A 26379-nucleotide genomic window follows, 5' to 3' on the forward strand; every position below is an offset into this window, starting at 1 on the left:
TCAAATCTGAGAATGTAATGCCTACAACTGATAGTTCTGTACATCATAAAGAGACAACTAGAATTTCTCATGACAAATCAAACATGTTTTTCCTTCTCTTTTATCTACATTAGATAATTGAGGCTTTTAAACAGAAATACACTCTTAGTCAAATCCCAATTATGCATTCCTGTTCCATGGCCTCTGTAAGGAGGAAAGTAGCCTTCTGAACCCTAGCTAACTTTTAAGCTTTCCCCCTAAATCTGATTTTCTGGGGTTACACTTCCTAGAAACACGTCATATGTAAAACAACTGACATTAAACTGTCAAGTATGGAGAATACGTAAAGCTATCATACGTATGTTACGTATGTGTGTAAATTGTTACTAAAGTTTCAAGCATTTAACTGGACTTTCACATAGATATCAAGAAACAAAACACAATGCTGAAATTTGCACTGAAACTTCATTACTATTTCTTCAAGCTTTTCTATTTTACTTTGAAAAACCAAAACTCTGGGATATCAACCAAATGATGTGAATGGGAGCTTTATATTTATCTTGAGACAGATTTCCAAAGGTAGGCATTTGATTGAACATGCAAATTGGGTGCATATAATGCCTGATTTGTTACTACTTATGCACATACAATTAGGTACACAGCAGCAAATAAACAGACTCACAGTCACTTGACTGCAATCAATTTATGATACACACAGTGACATTTTACATTAGCACTAATGTGTGCATTAAAATATACAGACTAAACACCTTAGAAATTTATAGTGGAAAAACCTAATCTTTAGTGTTTACTTGTCCATCTCAACTTCATTTTTAGTATTACTTAAGTAAGGAAAAATGGCAAAATTTACAGGGGAAAAAAAAAAGAACACCAACAAAACAAAAAAAATTAGCAACACCGTATAGCATTGATTTTTGTCTATCAGTGAGCCAGTTACTAGAAACACAGTGATTTTGTGAGGTACAACAAAGCACTGAACACAAAACAGCAGGAAAAGTAATTTGCAAGCTTTTATACATACCCAAAACATCTGGAAAGGGAGAGCATTAATGAAGCAAAGAATGGAAAAAGCCAAGACAATCAGGTTCTTGTACAAAGCATACAGCATGAGGCAAGGTTATAACAAGTGTAACATACACAGCAACGATGAGAAAAAGGTTTGGGTCATTTTGACAAAGAAATGCAGCAAAAACACGAAGCTCGTTCAGCAGTTTCTGCAAATGACATGTGCACATGCAGAAATTTAACCAAGCCAATTGGGACTGACTGATTTTCAGGCGAATGGGATTTAACTGTGTACTGTACTGCTTGAAAAGTCCTTTTTTGAAATTACAGATTTCTTTTAGGCTTTTAGAGAAATGAGACAATTGCCCTTAAGTTTAGTTAAACTCATAAAAGTACTGATAAGCAAATATTTCCCTTTAAGAACAGAGGAAGTTTTCATATAGGAGAATAATGAAACTGCACCTTTCTACTAAATCTTTATGAGCTAATCACTATTTTATAAGATCCTTAAATAGATTAGTTTTACACTAGAATGCTCTAAGAATCATAAATATTTAGCTGTAGCCTTGGTTTCCAACGAATCAAATCCCCAAGTCTGTTTTTACCTCGTTCCTTTACGGAAGCAAACTTTCAGTCAATGGGCATCTAGCATTAAGCCCCTTGAGACTTCCCTATAATCCTGTGAACCTAATTCCTCATGCTAATTCCTACTCCTCATTATCACACTGTGTATGCCCCCTTGAAATCATTTCATTTATTAAATCAGTTCCAAATAGTAGTGATTACTCAACTGTTTACTATGTTACGCACATTTTTAAACAATATGCACCATAGTACAAACCCAGGTTGGATGATAAGGTAAGAGGTGTTGATTGCCCAGGCAGCAGTTTTTGGTATTGACACAGCAAGTACACTACATCTGTACCACATTTAATTCTTTTAAAGAACAAGGGCCTTACATAAAAAATGAAGATATATTTTCAAATTTGTAAGAAATAGCATTCTCTGCTGCAGTTACAACAGCTGCTCACAAATGTGAAAATAATTAGTTAATTGACTGCCTAGGTCCATGGTGTATTCATACACAAAGGTGGGTGAGAAAGCAATTGCCTTCCACTGCACTTGGAAGGGATCTCAATTAATACAGAGATGTTCTGGAGAGTTGTATTTGTTGCATCAGAAAGCCATTTTTAAATTATACAAGACATGGAATAAGCATATAGGTTTCAGTTCATGCTCTCCTGGCTGTTCAGGGAGGAAACAGACAAACAGCAACTCATCTCCCATGTCCTAAAGCAAAGAAGCCAAGAACCCTCATTCAGAGCTAACCCAACCCAACCCAACTCAATTAAACTCCAACTTTTCTTCATTAGGAAGATCAAATTTCATTGCAATACATACTATTTCTATAAAGCTGGACAAGAAATAAATCATTGTAGATGATGTGGACAGAAATTCTGTCTTTTTCTAGAGGTAATTGGGAGAAAAGGATCTATTATTATTACATTATGTATGGGAAAACAGGATAAGAAAACTTTTTTCCTGCAGCAGATTTGTAGCAGGTACTAGAAAAGAACTAAGGTAACCTGAACCTTAATGATTTATCTATGACTGATAAATTTAATAATATCTTTAATGATACTTCTAATAATACATATTTGTATATATTATAAAAATATATAAATATACATTACACATATATCAACTGCAAAGGTAATACTAAAAAACTAGGAAATGCTAAGATCGCTGTTTTAATTCAAACCTCATGTGCACTGTATTATAAGATAGGGCCTATAAGATAGTGATTTCTGGAATCACACTCTAATTTTGTTTCTGTAAGAATGCTGTCTCAATCAGTGCATAACTCCATACACTCAAATAATCAGCAGTATTGAATCAATTACTTTCCCTTTGTTGACAAATCCATGTTAGATATCTCAGAGCATATTGTGCTAATCTTTCTCTGAAAACTAAATGAATATAGTTCTTGTAGGTTATTTTATGGAATTTACTGTGGTAGTGTTTGACTGCTCCAATAAAATGATTTTTCTCATTCAAATGTCCCAGTTCAGTGACAGCCTGGAATAATTTTTATTTTCCAGATTGGAGTGACAGAGATTAATCACAAGCTATCTCTCATCTAGGAGAGGGTAGGATCAATTCCAGAAATATTGTACCTGATTATTCAGAATAATTACCATAGTAAAATATCTTTGCCAACTAGGAAGCTGGAAGCCATCCTACAAGAAATCATGAGTTTGGGGATTATTTCTTCAAAACGGAACATAACCTTGCTTCTTTTAAAAGTCACTACTAAGACTCAGGACATTGTTGATGCTACTACGTACATGATATCAGTGCTGATTCCAGAGAAAAGACAAAATCGTCATGCTAGGCTGGGAATGAAGAGAATATCTCCCTAGTTAAATGACTGCTAGAGAAGAGTCTAAAATAAGATGACTTCTGGGGAACAAAGAGCCATAAGAATGGTATTTTGCAAGGTCCCCAGCAGTAGCTCCAGCTCCATAAAATACTGCCTGGTTTCCATCTGCATTTTGAAAACCAGTGTGTTACCATGGAACATGCTAATTTTGATGTTACGTGTTATTTTTTGACAAGTTCAAGGCTCAAATTTCAGTTACAGCCCCAATACTTAATAGCTCTACAAATTATGCCTGAAGTGTACAGAAAACACAGTGGGAACAAAACCTGCCATCTATAAGAATTTTGGGAGAGGTGTGTTGGATGCTGAGATTCAAAATAGAAGATTATGGCATATCATACTTCAGCTTAAAGACTATCAGGTTGTAGGCAGCAGACCTTCCTCTCCCCCTGGGGCTATTCCATTTTTGAATAGAGAAATAATATCTGCTGAACCAAAAAAGAGCGTTCAGCACTCACTATTCTTCAGGCTGAAACACAGATCCCTTTTCCATATCAATTGCAGCAGAAGCTTGACCCTGGGTATCATACATCCCAAATGTGTTTTAATTACTGGTATGTTAAGTGCTTTGAGAGTAGAAGATGAGCGATAACCTTTTTGATCAAAATTTTATGTTGTTTCATACAAACCTTCTCTGTTAAAATTGATAGATTTACTTGCCACAAAAAATTTTAGTCAAATCAATATTTTCTGCCTTGTTCCAGATTTAAATTGAAAATGCATTTTACATTTACAGTATTTCCTTTGCTTTCCTCAAGATTCTTGCTTCATACATCATACAAGAAAGTGAAACAGTGGCTGACCTCTGTCACTAAGCAATTCCATTTTTCCATTAGTAATGTGTGCGTTTAAAAAAAAAACAACAACAATAAGCTAAGGCAGAAGACTGGTGTAAAAGTAGTCTGCAAACATGTGACCAAAGACCAAACTGCAGCCTACATAAACTACAGTACAAACATGTTGAACAATAAACCCTTACACTAATACTTCCTAATCTTTATTTTAGATAACTCTCATTTGTAAACCTAATAATATTCTCATAATGGAACATTTGGTAACTTACACATATAACAAATTCATCATACAAACTGAGAATAAAAATCCCACAGTAGAGTATGAGGTTGCCACCCATGTCTGCAACTTGAGCTAACTAAGTACTCATAGCAGTGGTATGCTGTCATCTTCTTTGTTGAACCGCTGGTAGAGGAGGACACCTATGGCTACAAAGCTGTTTTCTTACTGACTCTATTTCTGTTTTGAGTTACGTTACAGCAAGCTACGGAACAGGCTGTAATACTCCTTGTACTTTCTTTTCTTTGCCCTTGAACAATGGCTTTCCAACTGACTTAATAAATCAGGTCTATTTTCTGACTGCAGTTGTTTTATCTTATTCTCAGTTTTCCTTCCAGCCCACTGCCACCACATCATTTTTCCTCCTGACTTCTTTTCTAACCAGTTTTCTTCATCCTAAGTTTTTGCCCAAGCCTGGACCAAATCCCCTTCATCAATAGCTTCAACTTTTCCTGCTCCTGTTCCATAAATCCAGCAATTTCTGTGCTGGAGTCTCACACCTCTTGCCTTTCTCCCTTCTTCTTCTTAACTGTGCTTTGTTGAGCACAGTTAAATTCACATCTTTTTACTCAATTCTCCCAACAAAGTAGAAAATAAAAACAAACATAAATACTTTCCTGTTTTATTTGAGTTTCACTGTCCTGATCCAATCTGCAGGGGACTCAGTATCAGCACTGGACCTTGATCAGTCATGTCTAGACTGTAAGTGATTTAGATGCAAAGCCTGGCTTGTGCTATCTGCTGTTTCTACTGAAGCTTATAGTAATTTGATCATGTTTTCTCACAATTTTCATAAAAATGTTCAGAAGCATATAATTGAAATACACTTTAGCTCACTTCTAAATTTCAAAACCCTGCAAGATAATAAGGCATATAGAGTATTGGAGTAAAGGTTTTGAGAATAATTCAACAGAGATAAAATTATTTTTTGCCCGAACTTCATTGTTAAGAGTGACCTAGTTGCTCTAACTAACATTTCCCAAGGTAAATCAAAATCGTTTTATAAATCAGGTACATTTTAGGAGTTGTAATCAACAGAAAACCAGATCTATAACATGAAATCTTAGGAAATCTTAGGTAATAATAGGTCTTAGTTACAAAAAATACAGACATTTCTATATATACAAATATACGTTGTGGATGTTTCCAACTGAGATTCTGTCAGTACTTCCATTTTAAATTTATCTAAAATGTTGATAGTCTTAAGGGTAAGGTTTTCCAGGACATAATAGTAAACAATTCAGAGCAAACATTCACTTTTTTGTTCTTTTTTAACAAGACTGAGCTGCATTTATTTTATAGATTCTTTTCCTTTACGTATTTTTCTGATAGCTGTTAAACAAGTATGAGCATATTTTAGTACAGGGAGTAGATGATGTGCTTACTACTACTGCATGTATTTGTACAATAGAGTAAACCCATGCGTTGATGTTCAGGCTGGGAAACCAATCACAGCAGTTCTGTTTACGCTCCATGACTAGGTGACATCCATTCTTACTACAAATTTTCAATTCAATTTATAAATATCGCTATCTTTTCACTACATTGTCAAACAGATTTTGGCCACAAAACTGAAATTAACATGGAAGAAAATTATTGTGTATGAAGATTTCACTACATATTATATTACATATTTATTTGAAAGCACTCAAAATGAGACAAACTTGGAAGCCATCAGACTGTGTGAAGATTTACATTATCCACATACCTGAAAACAAGAGTTTTCAGAAATAAATCTTCAAGAAAGAGAAGTCGAACTTTGTGTGGAAGAATAAGATTCTACAAAAGACAGCTATTTTATGCAAATATTAAATACACGGTTAATGCTCAGAAATTCTGTTATAAAGCTAGGGATAAGGAACTCTGTTTCCTGTCCCACAGATTCATAATATTTCAAAATATGTGTCCAGAAGAAATCAAACTCTCTGCACGCTTCAAAGAAATACAAGCTTATAAAAGAACAGCCCAAGCTATATCAGTTTTAAATTCTTGAAACATGTACTTCAATGTCTTTTTTTCATGTCGAAGATATCAGTAGATACCACTGCTCAGAATCTTATCAAAAATAATATTGATATCCATAACATCAACATTGCGTATTCTGATAATGTTACCTCTGTTTAACCAGAGGAACATCTACTTAGATTTTATTTACCTTATGGCAGCTACTTCCCACTGAAGCTAACAGCAAACACGAGAAGTGTACATAAGCAGGATAAAACCATACCAGCACTACATGATGTTTAAGTGGTAATGACTTAAAAATGACTTCCAGAGACAGGATTTCTGAACTACAGGAATCGTGATTTTCTCACAGCAGAGAGAAGGCTATTTTTAACTTACAAGAATTGTGAGTAGTGAACTTTACAGCCAGTTTGAAAGTAGCATCATTCTAGGTACTTACCTAAGCTTGATCTTGTGTTGGATCGCTCTATTATCGCATGCTTACTGGGGTTGTTTAATACTGAGCGTTTGGCAAGCGAGATGTCTGCTGTGACTCGTGTAATTGATATACTGCAAAAGTAAAATAATATAGAAGGGAATGCTATTTATTTTGAGGAGAAAAGAGATTCACTTAAAATAAAAAGTTGGCTAAGAACACAGAAAAAGAGTTTCTCCTTGGTACCTCAGTGTGCTTTGCATAAAGTGAACAGAAGAGATGGAATTATGTTACAAGAACTATTGAGAAGACATCCCCCTTTCTGCATACTACCAAACTGTAGCATGATCATGATCTGCAAAATTACTCCAGTCTGGGGACAGAGAGGTAGGGAAATGATAGAGTTGTGAGGAAGATGTACTCCCTAGTGGCTCCAAGCCTGCTGTGGTTAGACTATTTTGATTGTTTTTGTTTTTATTTTTCCAAAGGTACTGAATGACATTCTGGCTTATTATATACAAAAATGTAGTGATAACAGGTGAAGGTAAAACTTAACAGGCAAATCACACGATACTTACATTTATTCTTCAGTTAACTACTTGTTTTTTTTTTGTTTTTTTTTTTTTTTTTTGTTGGTTTTTTTTTTGTTTGTTTTGTTTTGTTTTGTTTTTTTTAAATAGAGTGCAAGAGCTACCTATATTTTTCCAGAAAGTTCAAGCAATACGTTGGCTGTCTGAAAATGAGGACTGAAATATAAAGAAACAAACACTGGAATGAAAAAGCAAATGAGAACTCTGGGCTGAGTTTCTGGTAGGCTCAGTTCTGTGTTTAGAAGAAAAGATGAGCCAAGAAATAAGTGATTACTTCCAGTTTGCACTGACCTTCTACATAACCTTCTGCATATTCTTCTTCCCAGGAAAACAGTTAACTCAGTTTGTTTTGCTTTCCAGGGTCAAAAAGCACCCTTTAGCTAAATTCCCCTTCCAGCTCTGTTCTAACAAAGTTTTAGAGGTCACATTTTTCCAGTGCTGAGAGTTAAAAAAGGCTTATGTTACTCTCTTGTTCTTCCTTGTATGATTTTACTTGCAATTTAAAAGAAGAAAATGGGTTTGGAGAGGGGGAGCTACTTTCTAAGAAACATACTTAGATGCTGTTCATCTGAAATGTAATCAAAAAAGTCATTTTCCAGTGAGTTCAATGCGTGTATAAACTTTCTATAACCAGACAAAATTTAATAGAGACAGAAATCAATACAGAAAAACAGGAGTTATTTCCACAATACTGATTAGTGACACCATTTTGAAAATTCAGGCTTCATATAACTAAAGCTAAAAAAATAACCGAGTACTATGATTTTTGGCCATTAGCCTTAGAATGAAATCCAACATGTAAATTAGGATACCGGTTAGATATTTTTATTTACTAATTGACAATTTTTCTCCTGCCAATTTCCTTCCAAGGTTGTATAGGAAAGAATTTTCCCATTTTTCAAATGCAATTATGCAACATTGAAGGAAACAATTTTTCATTTCAAGATTTCAACAAATTTTTAAGATCATTTAAATGTCTTTCCTGATGGAAGAACAAGCCAGCTCTCAAAATAAAGGGTATGTATGTCATTGTTCCTTAAAAAATTAATTAGTACCTAACAGGATCAGAACTCAAGCAAATTTATAATGCAAAGTACTTACCGCCCTTCAAATCTATGTTTTAAAAAATCAAATAATGCTTTTTGCATCATATCTGTTACCTAAAAGCAAAGAAACAAGAAATTAATAATTAGATAGGAGAAACTGATGATAGCTGATGCTAACAATTTAGAAAAAGATATTGAAGTTGACAGTAAAACTTTTATCTGAACAATATGACAACAATGTAAATAATTTTGTCCTAATCTGAATTTGGATATGAAATAAAACGAATGTAACCACACATCTCATTGAAGTATAAACTGTCTATATTTTTGTCTATGATACAAATCATATTTTTCAGCTTAATTACCTCCAAACATTCAAATCAACATGATGCAAAATATTTTTGGCAAAATAAAATGATTTGCAACGATCTCTTACCTCATATCCCTTCAAAGAAGGTCCCACTAAAACTACAGGTCGCATAGAAGGCACTACATCATAGGGAGGGATGTGCTCTGTCTGTAAAACAGAAAAAGATTTCAGCATTGCAGCACTTAGAGTGTAAAATATTAGTTACAATATTAGCAACTCTGAATTTCCAGTGATGTCACCAACGGAAGAATTGTGGATTGATTAACTTTTCCTGAAAATTGGAACCCAAGGACTTCACAGGTTCACAGATTTCTTTCTGAAGAAGCTTTTCTTTGACTTACTATTTACTTTCATGTTTGCGCTGAGCAGTTCTAAAATGTTTCTCTGGAGACATTCACATGTGCCACTGCATAATTCACGACTGGTTGACTGAAAAGGTTAATTCCAATAGTTAAGGATTTGACACAATTGTCTCTGGAGATGTGACACCTTTATTCCTACTAAGTTTTTCTTTGTCAAATTACAAAGGAGAAAAGTAAAACAAGAAGGAAGAGGAGAAGATTAGAACATCTCTTTTTATGCTCAGATCTGCTGACTGATTTGCAAAACCTGACATCACTGGAAATTCTAATGGAAGCGATCATGGTCTGACTTCCATATTTGCATACACAATTCACTTCCAAAAGGAAACAAAACAATCACTGATCAAGTTAGTATTTAAAGAAAATTTTCATAAACAGAGCTTGGGATACCAATACTTTTACTCTGGGAAGTGCCATCACCACCAAAGAGCAGACTGTGTTAGTACAGTATTCACCAAACTACTTACTAACGTATCGTGCATAATTTACAAAAACTACTTTGAAAAAGAAAAATAGTTAAGACTACTTGCTTCCAAAGACTACCACAATTTTTACATTGGTATTGAAATAACATAAAAGCAGATTAATCCATTTTATTTTCTTTAATAAATTGCTAATCAATATATACCTCCAAGAGTAGCATACACTGACTTATCAGGAAGGGCTTTTTGTTTTTAAGAAAGATTGTTTTTGTCTCAGGGAAAAACATATCTAATCCAAACCCAGGAACTTGTGGGTGATACAGAAAGATGGTATGCCTATTTTTCAGATGCCTATGCAGTAAAAATATATCAGTCAAGACTGCATAGTACAGTCATTGTTCATTATTTCAGTACTCAACATATCCCAAGATGTTTCACAATAAGGTTAAAATAAGAATATACGTTACGAAACAGGAAAACACGGACAAACATTAATACAGTGACAGCACAAAATGCTAAACAAGCAGCAGTCTAAAGCAGTCTAAAACACAGAAAACATTTTCATGAATGTTTTTATATTTTAAATATAATTTATCTTATTTTTGGTTATCTGTAGCTTCATCAGATAATCAGTAAATATTAATACCAGTGCCCAAGGCATTGTAAGCATATCAGATGAACTCATGTTACACAGGGCAGAATCTACCTCAACACATTTCAAAGCAAAACTCTGCAATTACGCTGCACCAGTATTAAAATGCAGCCTTCTGCTGTTCTTGCTAATAATCTGCTAAACATCACTAATAATCTGATATGTGTTGGAGTCATCTCCTAAGAAAAACCCATTACAAAGCGTTTATAGCAAAAGTGCACTGATACAACAGAACTTTGTTTTAAAGTGTCAACCCAGTTAAAAATATTCATGCTAGAAGTTAACTGGCTATTTGAAAATCAGGGAATGTACAGAAGTTATCTTATTTGATGGAATATGGGGTTAACCGAAAATCTGTTGAAACAGTTTTATTTTTAAAAAAGCTTTCAGCAGGACACTGTCTATCTAATGGAAACAACTATGTTCTTCAATTTAGTATTAAAGAATCTAATGTTGTAATGTCCTGGCATTTAGCTATACGGCTTTCACTTGTAGAGTCAAGTTCAAATAGGAATCTGAAACAAAAACTAGCAAAGTTCAGACCACATGGTTCACGTTCAGTGGTTAGACCACACATGATTAGTTTGGGATGTCCGCCCAGTTTTAATGCAAATGTTATTACAAAAGCTATTGTAATCAGTAAAGACTGATATAGAATAAAAGAGATCATACAGAATGGAGAGACATGGAATTAATCACTGTCTGATAGCATGGTGGTTTGTCTGCAAGATGCATCTTCTGAAGAAGCTTATGCATTCAATACATATCAACATGTGTAATTCTTCCTTAGCATTTACACTTGGCTATAAATACAGTTAATGAAGAAATTATTCAGAAGCATGAAAATGCTGCTGATTTCCACAGACCTTACTGCAGAAAATACTGGTGACTGAAAATGAGAAGGATCTGATATTTCTTAAAAGAGTTCAAGAAAGAATAAAATATTTTATTTGCCTAAACATGTCAGCAATCCAAAGAACTAGCAACAGTGGCACTTGGCACGGTTTAGAAGCAGCATATATAGCCTGAAGATGTTGAATAGTTAAAAGCAAATGAAGAACAGCTATGAAGACTTTGAAGATTATTTTTTATTTTTCTAAGTAGAAGCATAGTAGTTTCATAGTTTGGCTGCTACCTAGTATCTTGATAATGTTTTCTACCAGATATCCTAGAAACATATCTCAGTTTGCTGTAATAGGATGCCAGTGGTATAATTCTGCAGCACTTAGGGTTATCTATGTAGACACGGGCTCTTATGGAAACTAACAGTACCATTTACAATAGCTGAGATACAAAAGCATTTCACTGATGTAAGGCAAGATCATTTGGCTGGTAACTTATTCATGACAATAGGAAAAACTCACACCAGACTGCCAAAAGAAGTCTGTACTTTTCCACTGTTGTTTCTCATCTGTAGATTTTGCACCAAGTGAATTAAAAGTTTAAATACTGACTAAATTAAAAATTCACAGATTTTGATTGTTTGTTTCGTAACTACTGCCTGTATATCTGATTAGATTGCAATAATGATTTCAGTAGACTGAGTTACAAAGAAAATAATACCTTGAAAAAGACAGAGATACAAAGAATAGGTATGCACTAAAGAGGTGCATTATATGAATTTGTTAGAAAAAAAATTCCTCAGGCATCTAGAAGGCCTTCTGTATTATTTATTCCATCAAAAAGGATAAATACTGTAGCAGAGTCTCATGGACACACTGAGCTTAGAACTGTTTGCTTTAGTGTTTTGTATACTTGAATAGTTCAGTTAATGTCTTCTTTAATTCTAGGGTAGCTGCACTGTTAAACTGGGGCAATAATCATAATGATGCCAGCAGCAAGATGAACACAGGTAGTGCCGAAATAAACTTACCGATTTCTGCTTCTGCTTAGCTACAGCAGCATGGAAAAGAAACAAAGAACAACAAAGCATGCATGTTATTGGCTTGTCAAAGGACGCAGACAGTTAACAGGACTAGAAATGTGACGCAGTGCAGGTGAGCAGGTGGACAAATGGGAGCTTGGAAGTCGGTGTTACCTTCTTAAAGAAGGGCATTCTTTTCTCTTTGGAGTGGGGTGATGTTACACTGTTTGCACTGGGTTTGGGGGAGCGATGGTTTGCTGGAATATCATTTTCTTCTGCATCTAAGCCAGTGGCATCTATGTCTATAGCTATATACAGACAAACAATTCAGAATTATCAGATGATAGGGAAAGCAAAAATAAGTTAAAAAAGAAATAAGAAATAAAGAAAAATAAAGCTGTCGAGAGTAAAATAAAGATTAAAATAATAATAAAATAATTTAGTCATGAATACAAAACACAATAAAACAATGGGAAAAATTTAACGGCACAGTAAAGTAGGTTTAGAAAACACAAGGCAATTTTCCTCTGACCCCTTATTACAGAATTAAATCAGACATATACAGAATTAATATTACAAAACAGAGGAAGGGCCAAGATCTTTTTTTTGTTAGAGTAGTGTACATCTGAACTAATTCACTGAAATAAATAATACTTGCACCAATAGAACAACAGAATTTTTGCCAGCAACATCTGAATTATTGCAACGAAAGCTAATTCAAAATTTGTACCATCAATTGAAATTCAAAATGTATTAATGTGTCTTAAGCAAATCAAATAACAAAAAAAAAAAATAATTGGGGGGACCAAAATCAGCCTAGTTGTGGCACAATAATATCTACATTTATCTTATGACAGACTACAATGGGAATCTAATTATTTTAACAAAAAGTGCACAGCAGGCATAAGATATGTTTATTAGAAATAATAAAAGAAGATCTATTGATAGTCAAAACTAAAAAGAATGGGCAGCAGAAGAGAGAAGAGACATAGGTAATCTGAACGACCTGGTCCTATGTGAAGAGTGAGGATGTAGATAGGCCAAAATGGAAATGAAAACAACAAATCACTGCTGTTCAACCTCTCACAAAGGTATAAACAGCACACAAAGCTTGTACCATACACACCTATCTACCTTTTTTAGTAAGTAATTAGCTACAGTATAAGCAAAAATTGTAATGGAAACAGAAATAAACACATTTTCAAAATACAAGGCCAGGTTATTCTGAGGGAAAGGACCAACAGCTACCTGCTAACTACCTCCAAAACAACAACAAAAAAAACAACCGGGAGTTTCAAAAGCTTTCTTTTTACAACATTCAATCCTGCTCTTAGGAGTTGTCTTCAGAAAAAAAAATACATTCAAAATGGATAAACATGCTATACAACATCGCCCATGTGCATAAAGATCTTACCTACCTCTTGACACCCACTGCTAACAGGCTTCTCTTGTCCTGCTACTATGGTGAACTGAATGTATCTCTAAAGAATCTGTGAGCAGCATCATTCATATAGACTTAAACCAAACCTATAATTAATCACTGTAAACTATTGTGAAACCACCTTAGTGACCTGCTTTCAGCTGCTTGATGAGCAAGACATCAATTAATATAGTGGCACCTGCTAATAAATTATAAAAAAAAAATGCACAGTTCTGTCAAGCCTGTGTACAGCTACTGATTTAAGAGACATCTGTGACAGCAATTTCTTCAAGTAAAGTATATTTTCCCATTTGAATTATCTACACATCTAATCCCTTGATCCTTGGCAAGCCTTAAGTTTGCTACTCTCCCTTCGAGTCTGACCTTGACAAGAAAGGCAGTGAGCAGATCTGCAGCCTGCTTCTATACTCCTGCTCCTAAAAACAGGCACAGAAATCACATAACACTGTCTTCTAGCAACAATGTTCCTTCATCCTCTTCATAAATACAAAAAGAACATATTCTTTTCTTGAATGCAGGCCAACACAGACGCTATAAATCACTCATAATCAAGTGTATTAGAACTCCTTAACTTCTATGTCCAACTAAAATCATCTGTAAGGAAAATTATGGTTGTTTAGCTTTTCCTGTAAAAGAGAAATGCAACATTTTATCAGATAGATATTGATACCTATTTCTCATTCTCAATTTTCCCACTGCATAAAAAATGTGTCAGTTTGCCTTTTTTTTTTTACAGCTAATTATCTTTAATTTGTTGTACCTTTTTTGTTTTTAAACTCATTTTCACCATTATCATCATTCTGTGGGGTGGCCAGTGAAGAATGTATGAGTTGATTACTACAGATTATTTAAGGACTATAGGCCTCTTCTCAATGTTTTTCACTGGTTCTTCACCTTTTTTTTATATGGGAAAAAAATACCAGACTCAAAGTCAAAACATGTAATTAACTTATTCTACTTATCATTTCTTCAATTCATTAAATAATTGCTGGTTTTGCCAGTTATTTTACTCTCACAAAGAGGAGAACTGGTAACAGCAGAAATATATCAGATTAGAATTGAGCTATACTTCAAAAAATTAGGTTCTTCTCTGTAGTGTCAGTTACAAATTATGCTTCTTTCATCCTTCTTGGTATGTATTAGCAACAAAACACCGCAAACTCCAAATCTTCAGTGTAACTGAATCAATTAAACATCATTTTTCTTTCTCCAAAAAATCATTTTCCTGAAAACCACCATGTGAAGAAATGACTCAATGGAACGAAAATTACAGCATCACTAGCAATTAGTGCGTTGGCAACATAATTATGCTATCTCTTACCTCTAAATTCTATGAAACATTCAGAAAATTTCCTATGTACTGGTATCTAAGTGTTTGCAGAATATAAAAATATTCTAGCATTTCAGATGTTCTATTTACAAAATTACAACATAGGTCCACAGACACTTTCTACTCAAAAATGCAGCCACTGAAAAATGACAGTTTAAGGCCTTTGTAGAAAAAAAGATTAAAGTGTGTTCTAGTGACTTGTGATGGACATATATTATTAAACTACAATATATTATTTTCTTAAAAAACGGTTGATAGGGAACTTAGGTGGCAAACTAACTGTAATAAACTTGATCATTATAAGCAAACTCATGGTTTCATGAGAAAGACAGACACATTTCTCAGTTAATTTAACCAAATGAGTCTAGTAGCATAATTTGACTGAACTCCTCTGTTTCCGTCTTAATATCCAGTAAATATTTTAAAAATCCTCATGAACATTTGAAGATGCCTGCTCTGTAGATCATGCTCCATATAAAGTGTTTGGAAAATACTCATCTTTACCTCAATAGACAAGATGTTAGCAGTACTCGTAGAACTTTCTGATTTCAAGTATTCCAACTCTCCATTTTCTTTCTCAGGAGTAGATAAAATGTTCAACAATAAAGCAGTTGATTTGAATATATATTCGGAAATAATATATTTGGAGCTAATACCTTCATTCTGCTCCAACTCATGAGGAATTTGCTTGAACTCAGCCTAACAAAAGTTAAAATCTGTCTGTTCTAAATTCAGAACAGTATTTGTGGGAAAAAAAAATAAAAAAAGAATTCTGTCATAAAAGCAAAAATAACAACCAACCAAACAAACAAAAAAAACCCTCACCAGTATTCAAGAATTACGTGAAACAGATCATCATTATCAGAACTGTCACAGTGACAGCTCCTGGTTGTTGATGCTACTGCAAAGAGCTCTTGGGAGTTTTTATTCTTTTTGCTTCTCTTTCTACCTATTAGAATGTATTTCTTATTCAGCAGGATTGCTTAGAGCCTAAGCCTTTAATTATTCTATCACAAGACAGCCTCACCATTTCATTTGCTCTCTGCTATAAAACTTCATGGCAAAAATAAAGAACGAAGGAATTATGTGGATTGTTAAGAGCCCTATCATTACTTAAACTTGATGGTGGCATTAACTCTTAAACTACCCAAAGCAGCCTTGCAGGGCAATGCAATTGCACAGGAAATAAGAAAAATAGAACTAAATGTAATGTAAGTTTTAACAGACGAGGTGCCTGATTCTGTAAACTGAAGGGCTTTTGACCTACTCACCAGATGATGGAGGCGTCGATTTTCTGGAGCTAGGAACTATGTCACCCAGACTGGATGAAGAGTTTCCTCCTGATTTACTGCAGTAAAGCAACAAAGTAGTTTAAAGTTTTACACCTATTTGAGTATTTATTCTACCTTTTTTATTTTTCTCTAAATTAGCTGCTACCCCGGAGCAAACAGTATTTCTGACAGTAGCATAAATTATATATCTTACACAAAATCAACGCCCACTTTGAACACTGAGGATGTGCAGACACCAATCATGCTCCGTGCTCTGCCGATTCATTCTGTTGCATATGTCTTTACGGCCTCATGTCCTCATTGTAATCAAGCTGTTCATTACATTAATATAGTTACTAATATTATTGGTTATTATACTATGATTAATTCTCATACCAGCGAGCATACATATTTTCTTTAACAGAATAGTTATTAAGAATGCCCTAGTGAAACTAATAGTGGCCTCATCTAAAACAGTTTCTTTGTTTGTTATTTTGGTACAAACTTACCAAAAATAAGTGTGTCAAAGGAAGTTACAAAGTGTCTAAGACTAAGTCAAGTTCTGCTTTGTGAAAGCCTATTCAAGCTGCGCATATCAAACAATATTTTTGTAAGTTTCAGTTTGAATTGAATCTTTATTTCTATATTATGATGACTGCAGTCAGAAACAATGAATGACTTAATACTTTCTTTAATTTCTGAAATCAACTTTAAAGTTTAGTAAATGTAACTGTGAAAAAAAAGGAACAAATAATGTAATATTTAGGGAGATTGATTTTTGTGCTTGCACTCAGCAGATGTACTAACTCCTTCACAGATCACAGACCAATCTAAGCATCTGCATTCTCTCTGTAACTGCAATGACATTATTAATTGCATAAATAAATATACATTTTTCATTGATTCAACATTCTTTAACTGTCAATCATAAGAATTAAAGAGATGTATAGCACGCACAATCTTAATTTCCAAATTAACTGCTAGAGGCAGCACTATTATTTTAAATTATTTCTTCTTGTTACCTGGAGTAGAATTTCCCTTGCTTTGCCTTCTGTTCATGCTGCAGCCTCATGTTTTCTAGTTTGACTGGGCTTGGTATGAATCCTATTTCACAGCCTTCTTTTACCAACCGTCCTATCCACCAGTCATTGTTAAATTTCTAGACAACGAAAAGAAAAAAAATATCTTGTACTACGAAATTACTATATTTGTGATCACTTTGTTAATATTTTTTGACTTGCAGCTAAGTCATTTTATGTAATTCTTCCCTGCAGTTAATCATTGTACTATGTTATTATGGCAGTGAACAATAGTGGTAATGTTCAGAAATGCATAAAAATAATTATACCTTGCAAATTATTAAAATGCTACAGTACTTAAGCAGAAACTTTCCCTCTCAAAACATCATGATTCTCCCTGGCTGTTATATCCTCCCATTTCACCATTTTTCTTTCTGCTTTGCAGCTACCTTGATGCTTCTCCTCACTGGATGACAGAGATTTCTTCTGATCTGCTCTTATTCACTGCAGCAATTTTTAAAGCTCTATAATAATCTTTTTTTTTCCCCTTATTCTATTAAACTGAGTTCCCTATTTAGAATAAAAATACCATATCTCAAACTCCCCTGCTTCTCTGAACTCACTAATATCTTATGAAATACGACAACGTTCCACTTCCCATATGTGCTCTACCTATAGCTCATGTGATCTGTATGTTAAGCAGAAAGTGATAAATCCACGAGGAATGGACATCTGAACAGTAAGGAAATTTGCCCTTCTAAAACTGAAGTTATGAAAATAGCTATTATAGTACATATTTAATAATTAACAATAATAATTAACAAGTGCATAGTTAGTTGTAAAACATATTAAACGAGTGGGCCCTCATGAAATATAAATAATTTTACTAAGTATATGATGTTGGTGGATCAACAATATAAAATCTAGTTAGTACAGAAATGCTGTGATGCCTGAAGAAAATTTTATGATTTTAACAAAAAATAAAGGTTAAAATAAGTACAATTTTAAGGTCGTAAAATATAACTGGCAGTATAAGATATTATTCATCCAATGGGATGCTTTAATGAGTAAGGATACAAGTGGAAGCTACATTAGAAGAACAATTTATCAAAGCTGTATTGGTTCAAACATCTTATTAAAATTGTAAACTTTCACTGAAAAATTCTAATTAAAGATAAGCATGAGCATTTCAAATATGTAGGACAAGACATGTAGAGGAAGACCAGTCATTAAATCAAGAAAGGTTGCCGTCAAAAAGATCTGCGCTGTGTTCTACATGAAGTCTGCAAAAGTAGTACCATTTAGTTTGCTAAATGGAAGAGATATATAATTAAAGAAACACCATTAAATTAAAATCTAAATAGACAGTATTATTTTTATCCTGTGCAATAGTGCAACAAACCACTGCTCAACAAAATCCATTTTAATATACTTAGTAGAAATACTTAATCCTTGTGAATTTTTCTTGCAAAAATAAAAACACGAGGAATTCACTCCTGTAAAATAGCTAAGTGTTTTGTTGGTAAACACAAAGGAGGATAAGGTAGTTTTATGAGAAAATCGTACTGTATGTAGAATCATAGAATCATAGAACTACTTGTGTTGAAGGGACATAAAGATCATCTAGTTCCAACCCCGTGAATACATAACACTTCTCAATTTTAAAAAGCAATAGTGGAAATCTTGGTAGTGATTAGTGATATGTTCAGCTCTCAAGGTGCTGGCTGAGGTGAAGGGTTCTCTGTAAGGACACCTCTGCTTGAAGAGTCAGGTGAAACACAAAGAGGAATTAAATGCGAAGCAAAATTATGGCCATGCATTTAAGTCCTGAACGATTCAGGGAAGTCTGTGATGCAGTAGAAGGAATCCGTCATCTGTACATGCACTAAGTTTTAATAAATCTAAGTTAATAATAAAAACAAATTTCCCTCTCATAGAATCAGTGCAGTCTTTTTCACCACTGTCCATGTAGATTCTGAATTTAAGTTTCCCTTGCTTGAGCCCTCTCAGCAGTATAAACTGAAGAGCTGAGTGAAGGAGCAGTATGCAGTGGATTACAGAGTCCTGGAGAGAGAGCAGGCCAGAGCCACAGCCACAACAGGAGACAGGCAGAACAGGAAGGATATGGCTCAGAACCTGTCTGAGAATGTTTAGTCTGCTAGCAGCAGCTGCTGCCAGATGTGGCAGCAGCAAGGCCACTGAGATCCCAACCCTTATCTGCATCCCTGCTCCATTCCAGAGCAGGTGGATGGTCAGCTTCACTGAGTGGCTCAGAGAGAAAAACAGTTTTGCAATTAGAGACCCTGTTGTATGACACCTGAGGCTGCAAAAAGAACTGCATTTTAATCTTGTTTTCATTACTTCCAGCTACATGCATCCACAGACAATATAATAACTCGGCTGAGCTAAGCTTCTTTTCAAGATATTTCTGAAGATTCAGTAAAGTTTGGACAATTGCTTCTTTCTCATTATTTCCTATGTGTTTTGACACTCGAGGCTAAGTTCGGCTATGATGAAAAAGCATAAATTCCATCAGACAAAAAACTTAGCACTGTTTCTAGTCCTTGGAAACAGGGAAAAGACTCAATGTGAAGTCTGAGGTTGCCAGATAATTTGAAATACAAATGGAATAATACAAAATCATTTAATCTAACCAAACTGAGTCATGCTTGTCCAAACTCACTGAAAGATCCTGATAGGTTGTTTTTTTTTTCCAAAGACTCTATGCCAACTCATCCCTACTTTTGTCACAAGAGAGAGCAGAGCATTTCTTTCGCAATTTCATCAGGCTTGAATGGCATTTTCTTCACTATATACAAGTTATCCCTTTTTTAATGTGTTTCATGTATATGGAAAATACTGATCACCAGTCATCAAGGCAAAGGTATTAAAAGTCTAATTCTTGTGTTTCCTTGCTCTTTGTCCACTTGTATTTCTACTTGTGTATTAGGGAAATCTTGCTTCCTCTGCAAAACACTCTACTAGCAGAAAACATGCATCATCAATTGTAACTGAGGGATTCTTCTGCACAGCATTAAAAAGCCAGATAATCTAAAATGGATGAAAGATACATTGCAAAACACAGCATATGATCAGACGCTCAGAAATCTCATAAAGTCAAGAAACAATTGAGAATAAAGCAGTGGTGTACTCTGACCCTTAAAGAGGTTCTCTGCTTACTACTTCATTTTTGCTTACTTCTTTAACGTGAAGAAAATCTTTAGCTTCAAATGAGATGGCCATGCCTGGGACTGGAACATCATCATCATGAGCTGCACTATAACCAACATTTGTCCGAACTGCAAATGCAACAGGTTTTGTCTGCAAAGAGAAGGTAAAAAGCATGAGGATTACTCTCACAAACACGTGCATTTATACAAATGTACATACAGAGAATGGATTCTGTAAGATGTCTTTTTAAATGATAAAAATGAAAAAGAACTCTTAGCTGTAACACAATTAGCTTGTGTAAAAGACAACCAACTATTACTGATCTAGGCATGCCAGGAAGAAAAGAAGTAGTCATGTGGGCACTGAACTCACCGATATTTTTAAGGAAGATACTTGATAAAAGCTAACACTAATTATTGTTTTTCAATATTCAACAAAACCCCATAGCTTACCTGAATTTACAAATTGCAGACAAACACAGTTGATGCTTTATATGCTATTATTCGTTTCAATACAAAAAATGTGGATATGAGCAAGCATTAAATTGTCAAATCTCCTAAATACTACTTCCCCACTGAAGAACACAGAATAAAACATATCATTCATTGTTATTTAGAATAAATTCTCCATAAAGCATGGCAAACTATCGTTGTAGAACTGCATCTCAGAACAAGAGAAACAATCTTTGCCAAACGATGATAGAACAGGCAGGTGTGTTATCTTCTCTTTCTCCACAGTTCTCTACCAAATACTAAAAAAAAACCACTCAGCAGGGTATTGTGTCTTACTCCTGATATTATCAGTGGATGAAAGACTTCAGACTGACTAAAGACTATAAAATCTCTGCTGCATTGCAACCAACACACAACTGTAGCAAGCTCATGTCCTTGACATACTTAGAAGTAATCTAAAATTTCCTATTAGAGGGCAAAACCTCACTACCCAAAAAAAGAGAAAACAGAAACTACTCTAAAAACATCTGAACATGAAAGTTATGCATCAGGCAAAAATATCTTCTTTCAATTCCTGCTCTTGAAAAATTAATGCAAAAATGTGAATAGAAAACAAAGCGGAACATTTAACTTTGCACGCTCACAGACACAGCCCCATTTTAGATATTTGTCATACTGGTTGAAAGGGAGACTGAATTACCACATGATTAAACAACAATAATTAATCTAACTACATATTTAAAACTAATTAATTTGTAAAATTTTAATGCTGGCCTTTTTACATGGCTAAATAATTTTGAGAGTTCCACAAAACATTAAAATTAAGTATACTTTCTTTTCTTGAACTGCTGTCTAGAAGTAAAGTAATCCGAGTATGCTATGCAAGTCATTACTTTCCTATAGAACTCAAAGGAGAAATAGTATCTTACATCAAATACATATACATATATATTATTTTTAACATATGTATCTGTATATCTTAGAACATACCTAGCATTTGCTTACATGTTCTACACTTCTAAAATTAGTTTCGGTCAAAAGTGAAGCAGTTCCTGTTCATTCTTTAAATCAGCAGTAAAGTGTGATGGCAGTGTAGCCCTCAGTTAACCCACAGGACTAAAAGGACAGAAGCTCCCAGATGTTAAACTTGAACATTTTCTCTCTCCTGTAAATAATTACGTAGCATCTTCAGAATGAAAATTTCTATATTCTCTTCCTTTTTTTTTTTTTCCCCAGGAAAAAAAACTGCATTCAACAGATGGAATAACCCTGCAAAGAGAACAAGCTTAGACTGAACGCTTTTTATAACAGACATAAATTAAATCAAGACTTGGGAAATTATCAATTTTGTTTTATTTTTATTTTATTTTATTGCCTGGATCTTATTTCTTCCTGTTGATTCATCATATTTACTTTATACATCTTATACAAACTCTTATTTACTAAGTCAATAATATTTACAGTTTTATTCTACTCAGCCACTTGCTTGCTTATACTTACACTCTGCCTCACTCCTGTTTTATGACTAACTTGTATTCAGTGACTTCAAAAGCTTTTGCACAGTATCTATCTCTACCTTGCACTCAAGAAATACTGCATCCTGAAAATTACACCCCCTTTTTCTAGTAATATACTTAAAACATGAGAGGACTCTCTTTTTCCTATAACTCATTTCAGATTAGTTATACTGTGCTGTAAACCCAGTGGATGCAGCCTCTAAGGATCCTTGTCAACGAGGCAAAATTTCTGACACAGAAATTGCTCAGAGAACAGGTCATCTCCCTTATGGCCACTAATTTTGGGAATGCTGCTCAATAATCAAGTTATCTCTACTCCCTGGATTCAGTGCTCTCCAAGCCACTTGCATTTCCACCTGAGCTGCCCTGCATAAAGCAGTGACCCTGGACATGAAAAGATATGAGCAGGACTTAAAGCTACCTCTACTTCTTAGCAGTAGGTGATGAGGATCCAGGGTTTGGGATCCATCTCATTTCTCACTTTATTGAACCACTCCCAGTAAATAGGCATGCTTCACTGATAGTAGCTTCAACGAAACCAGAATGCTGATCGGAAGGTATCTTTTATGAAGCCAATGTCAGCTAAGTCCAGAATTGACTCAGAAAACTTTGTTAGTTATCATTTTGTTGAAGCGGTTGTCGATATTGGCATCTATGTTCAGAGAAATCGTGTCCAAGTCAGCTTCCTACCTTGCTATTTTTGCATAATAATGAGTGCCATTCATTGTACCCATTTTTTCACACATGCCTGTGAATTTAGCCTGAAAGGAATTACCTTTCTCAGAGGTAATGAATATATAACGGGTCTTTCTTGAAATACTGCCAGGTTTGCACTCATGAAAATTTAAAATAACACAAGTTTTTCAGTTAAGGAAATTTGATACAACTCTTGAACTTTTTAATTCAATTAGTTGTCTTGGTTGGGGGGTAAATATGCTAAATGATGACCTACATTTAGCACTGTTTGTGCAAGCTGTCCCACAGACAGACACTGTGCCATAAGCAAAGCTAATACAAAACATAGGACAACGATCAATACTAATGTGACAGCCTGATAGCTGCAGTCTTAAAATATGTCACTTTGTTTTGCCCTGTTGATGGTTGAGAGTCAAACATATAAAGAAAAAGTACCGCAAAACCCATGTTATAGAATTATAAGATTTTTTATGAGAAACTCTTGATTATTTTGTAGAAGTTTGCAATGTTATGAAAGATGTGGGGGTACAGAAACTACCAAAGTAAAAAATGGAAAAGTAAAAATAACAAAAGAACTTTTCAATTCCTATTTTGGTATTTCAATCTATTACGCTGTTACACAAGAAAAAAAAATCAAAACCACCTGAATACACAAACAATGCATAAATTTACACTCTACACACTGAGCATTGCTGGATTCACTTTACAAGTAATTACCCAATGCCTAAAAATAGCATCTGCTCAGCAATCTCATTGTTTAAGAAGTGTCAACACTTGACAAACATCCCAAAGGAAAGTCAGAGTGAACCTGCCGACATTACAAACAGTGATCAATAGCACCATTTCCCAGCAAAGACTCAACTTTCTTTTATTGGTGTGGGTGTACGGATCAGACAAGGCTGGTAGCAAGACAGAATCACAGAATAATTTAGGTAGGAAAGGGCCACCAGAGTTGTCATTCCAGCTCCCAGGTCTCAGCAGGTCAGGTCACAGCAGGCAGCTCAGGGCTGTGTCCAAGGGCATAAAGATAGACCACAAATACTGGATTTTATGCAGCAATACAAAGAAAATTAATTATAGAATAGCTTGGATTGGAAGGGACCTCAGGGATCATCAAGCTCCAAACCCCCTGCCATGGGCAGGATCACCAAAAGTGAAGTGTAGTGGAAACCACTATTATAATTTATTATAATTATAATTTAAGTGGTTTAAAAGGAGTATTTTTTTAAGCGCTACATGGGTATTTGCAGTGGCGTGGAGAAGGACATATATTATTTCAGGTTAAGAAAGCAACCATAGTACTTTACTATTGAAGAGAGCACTGTTCCCATAACCTGAGCAATGCCTGAGGCTCAAGTCTTAGACCTGTGTCCCCCAGAGCAAGGTGCAGCATTCAGCACCTGCAGCAAAGTGACTGAGATGAAAAACGAAATTACTCTGTAAAACCAAAACGCAATAAAACTGTAGTTAATGAGCAGCAGCCTGAGTACAGCTACTGTATAACAAGATTCGAACTTCTCTGAATCATTATAGCTTTTGATATCATGGATCTGTCCTCAGGGATTTTAGAGACAAGTAGACAGCCAGAACATTTAGTTCTGGAGCCAAACTTCCTAATTTCTCAGTGTCCAAGTCGGTAATTGGATCTGAGTGGACTTTACCATGTGTTTTCAGAACTGAGGCAACGTGAGCTATGGGCAGCTGTTAGCAGTGCTTGCACTGCTGCCTCTGAAGGCCTGACTCACCAATTTCTCACATAGGAATTTGTGCACTCTCACAGGAGAACAGCCAGAGTGCAGCAGTCCCATGGCACAAGCCTCTGTGACAAACAGCCTTTTCTGCTCTCCAAGCAGACTGAAAGGGAATGCCATGCAAACTGACCTTTTCAAGTTTAAGGGTGATTTTCCTTAGGATCAAGGCCAACCAGCAAAACTCAATGAGAAAAGCTATGAATCCTTCCAGTTACTTAGCTTCTTTGTTATAGTAAGGCTCACATTCAGTGTTAAACAGGGGGAAATTTAACACATCCAACCGGTACAAAAGAGAGTCTTAACAATGCATATACTTAAAAGAACTTTTTTTTTTTTTTAATGTCCTCACACTCTCTTGAGATACTTCGGTTACTATTTTAGCTCATCTTCACATACAGCTTGAAAGTCATGCTTCTTACTTCCTTTTACGAAATTATATCTGAATAGAGTCACCGATGTCGGTTTACATTCAGCTCAGGAGGCAGCAGAGACTGAAATAGCTTTCATGACGCACACGGAGCTTTTTCATACGAGTAAGGTCTTTTTTTTATTAGAGCATACTGCCATCAGTCAAAACTCAGAGATGGCATGGTGATGTTTGCATGCAAGTGAGCCAGGAAGGTGGATCTGCTGCACTCACTTGGGGAACCGATGGGAACAATTGGAACAGCACAGCTGAAGAAAGAGGTTTGTTTGTGCTTACTGAAAACATGCTTATTCTGGCAGCAAAATCCAGAAGATGAAAGCTGTCATTTGCAATATAAATACTGTGCTTGGATTTCAAATTCTTTACTCAGTGTCACAAGTGAGGACATTTTATGCTTATGAAACAGCATTTTAGTAGTCTTAGCTTTTTTGGCTAGGTTCTTTCAGAGAAATGATCTGCAGTAACATTTTCAGGCTATTCACAAACAGAAAATTCTCCAGGAAAAGCATAATCCATGACACAGCAAACTAAAGCAAACATTAAATAAAGCAGTAACACAATGGTTGGTTAAAAATGAAGATATTATCAAAAAGTCTGAAAAGGGTATAGCATGGAAAACATTTCTTAATTCAGTATAACATCTGTAAGTTTTACTGCTTGTTCTAATTCTTAAATAATTTCTCACTTCATTTTCTTCAACTGAATCAGATGCTCTGTATGACCACTGGAGCCAAAGGTTAATGCTATTAAACACTTTATTTCTAAATGGTATGTTAAGCATACATTTTTTAAGAAACTATGCTAAAAAAATGTTTTTGTTTTTTTTTGTTTTTTTGTTTTGTTTTGTTTTTGTTAGAAACATACATTAGAAGCACTTTGTTAGAAACATTACAAAACAAGACTGATCTATTTACAGAAGTTATATGTGTTTCAGGAAGACATTTTAGAGTTTGAGAAGTCAAATGTCATAATAATCCTTAACTAATACACTGAACAAAAAGAAAAGTTATTTCAGAATACGGTAAACTCCACATCTCACTCAGCATGCTTTTCAAATAGTTACATTTTATAGGAATAGTTTATGTTATCCAACTCATCA

The 26379-nt window shown here is 34.7% G+C and overlaps 1 protein-coding gene across 12 annotated transcripts in view; it reads right to left on the minus strand.

The window, feature by feature from the left end:
- Positions 1-26379, minus strand: part of CACNB2 (calcium voltage-gated channel auxiliary subunit beta 2) — a 223615-nt gene that overhangs the window by 12312 nt on the left and 184924 nt on the right. For 9 of the 12 annotated variants that reach the window (XM_052696920.1, XM_052696921.1, XM_052696926.1 and 6 more), the window contains 7 exons: positions 20465-20587; positions 17270-17406; positions 16248-16324; positions 12380-12513; positions 8972-9052; positions 8591-8649; positions 6924-7033 (listed from right to left, as the gene is read on the minus strand). In XM_052696920.1, the coding sequence (XP_052552880.1) occupies positions 6924-7033; positions 8591-8649; positions 8972-9052; positions 12380-12513; positions 16248-16324; positions 17270-17406; positions 20465-20587 (721 nt within the window). Of the gene's footprint in view, positions 1-6923; positions 7034-8590; positions 8650-8971; positions 9053-12214; positions 12235-12379; positions 12514-16247; positions 16325-17269; positions 17407-20464; positions 20588-26379 lie in introns of all 12 variants that reach the window. The other 3 variants (XM_052696922.1, XM_052696923.1, XM_052696929.1) reach the window with 1 other exon arrangement.

Source organism: Tympanuchus pallidicinctus, unplaced genomic scaffold (genome assembly GCF_026119805.1).
Source record: "Tympanuchus pallidicinctus isolate F22 unplaced genomic scaffold, pur_lepc_1.0 scaffold3, whole genome shotgun sequence".
NCBI lineage: Eukaryota > Metazoa > Chordata > Aves > Galliformes > Phasianidae > Tympanuchus > Tympanuchus pallidicinctus.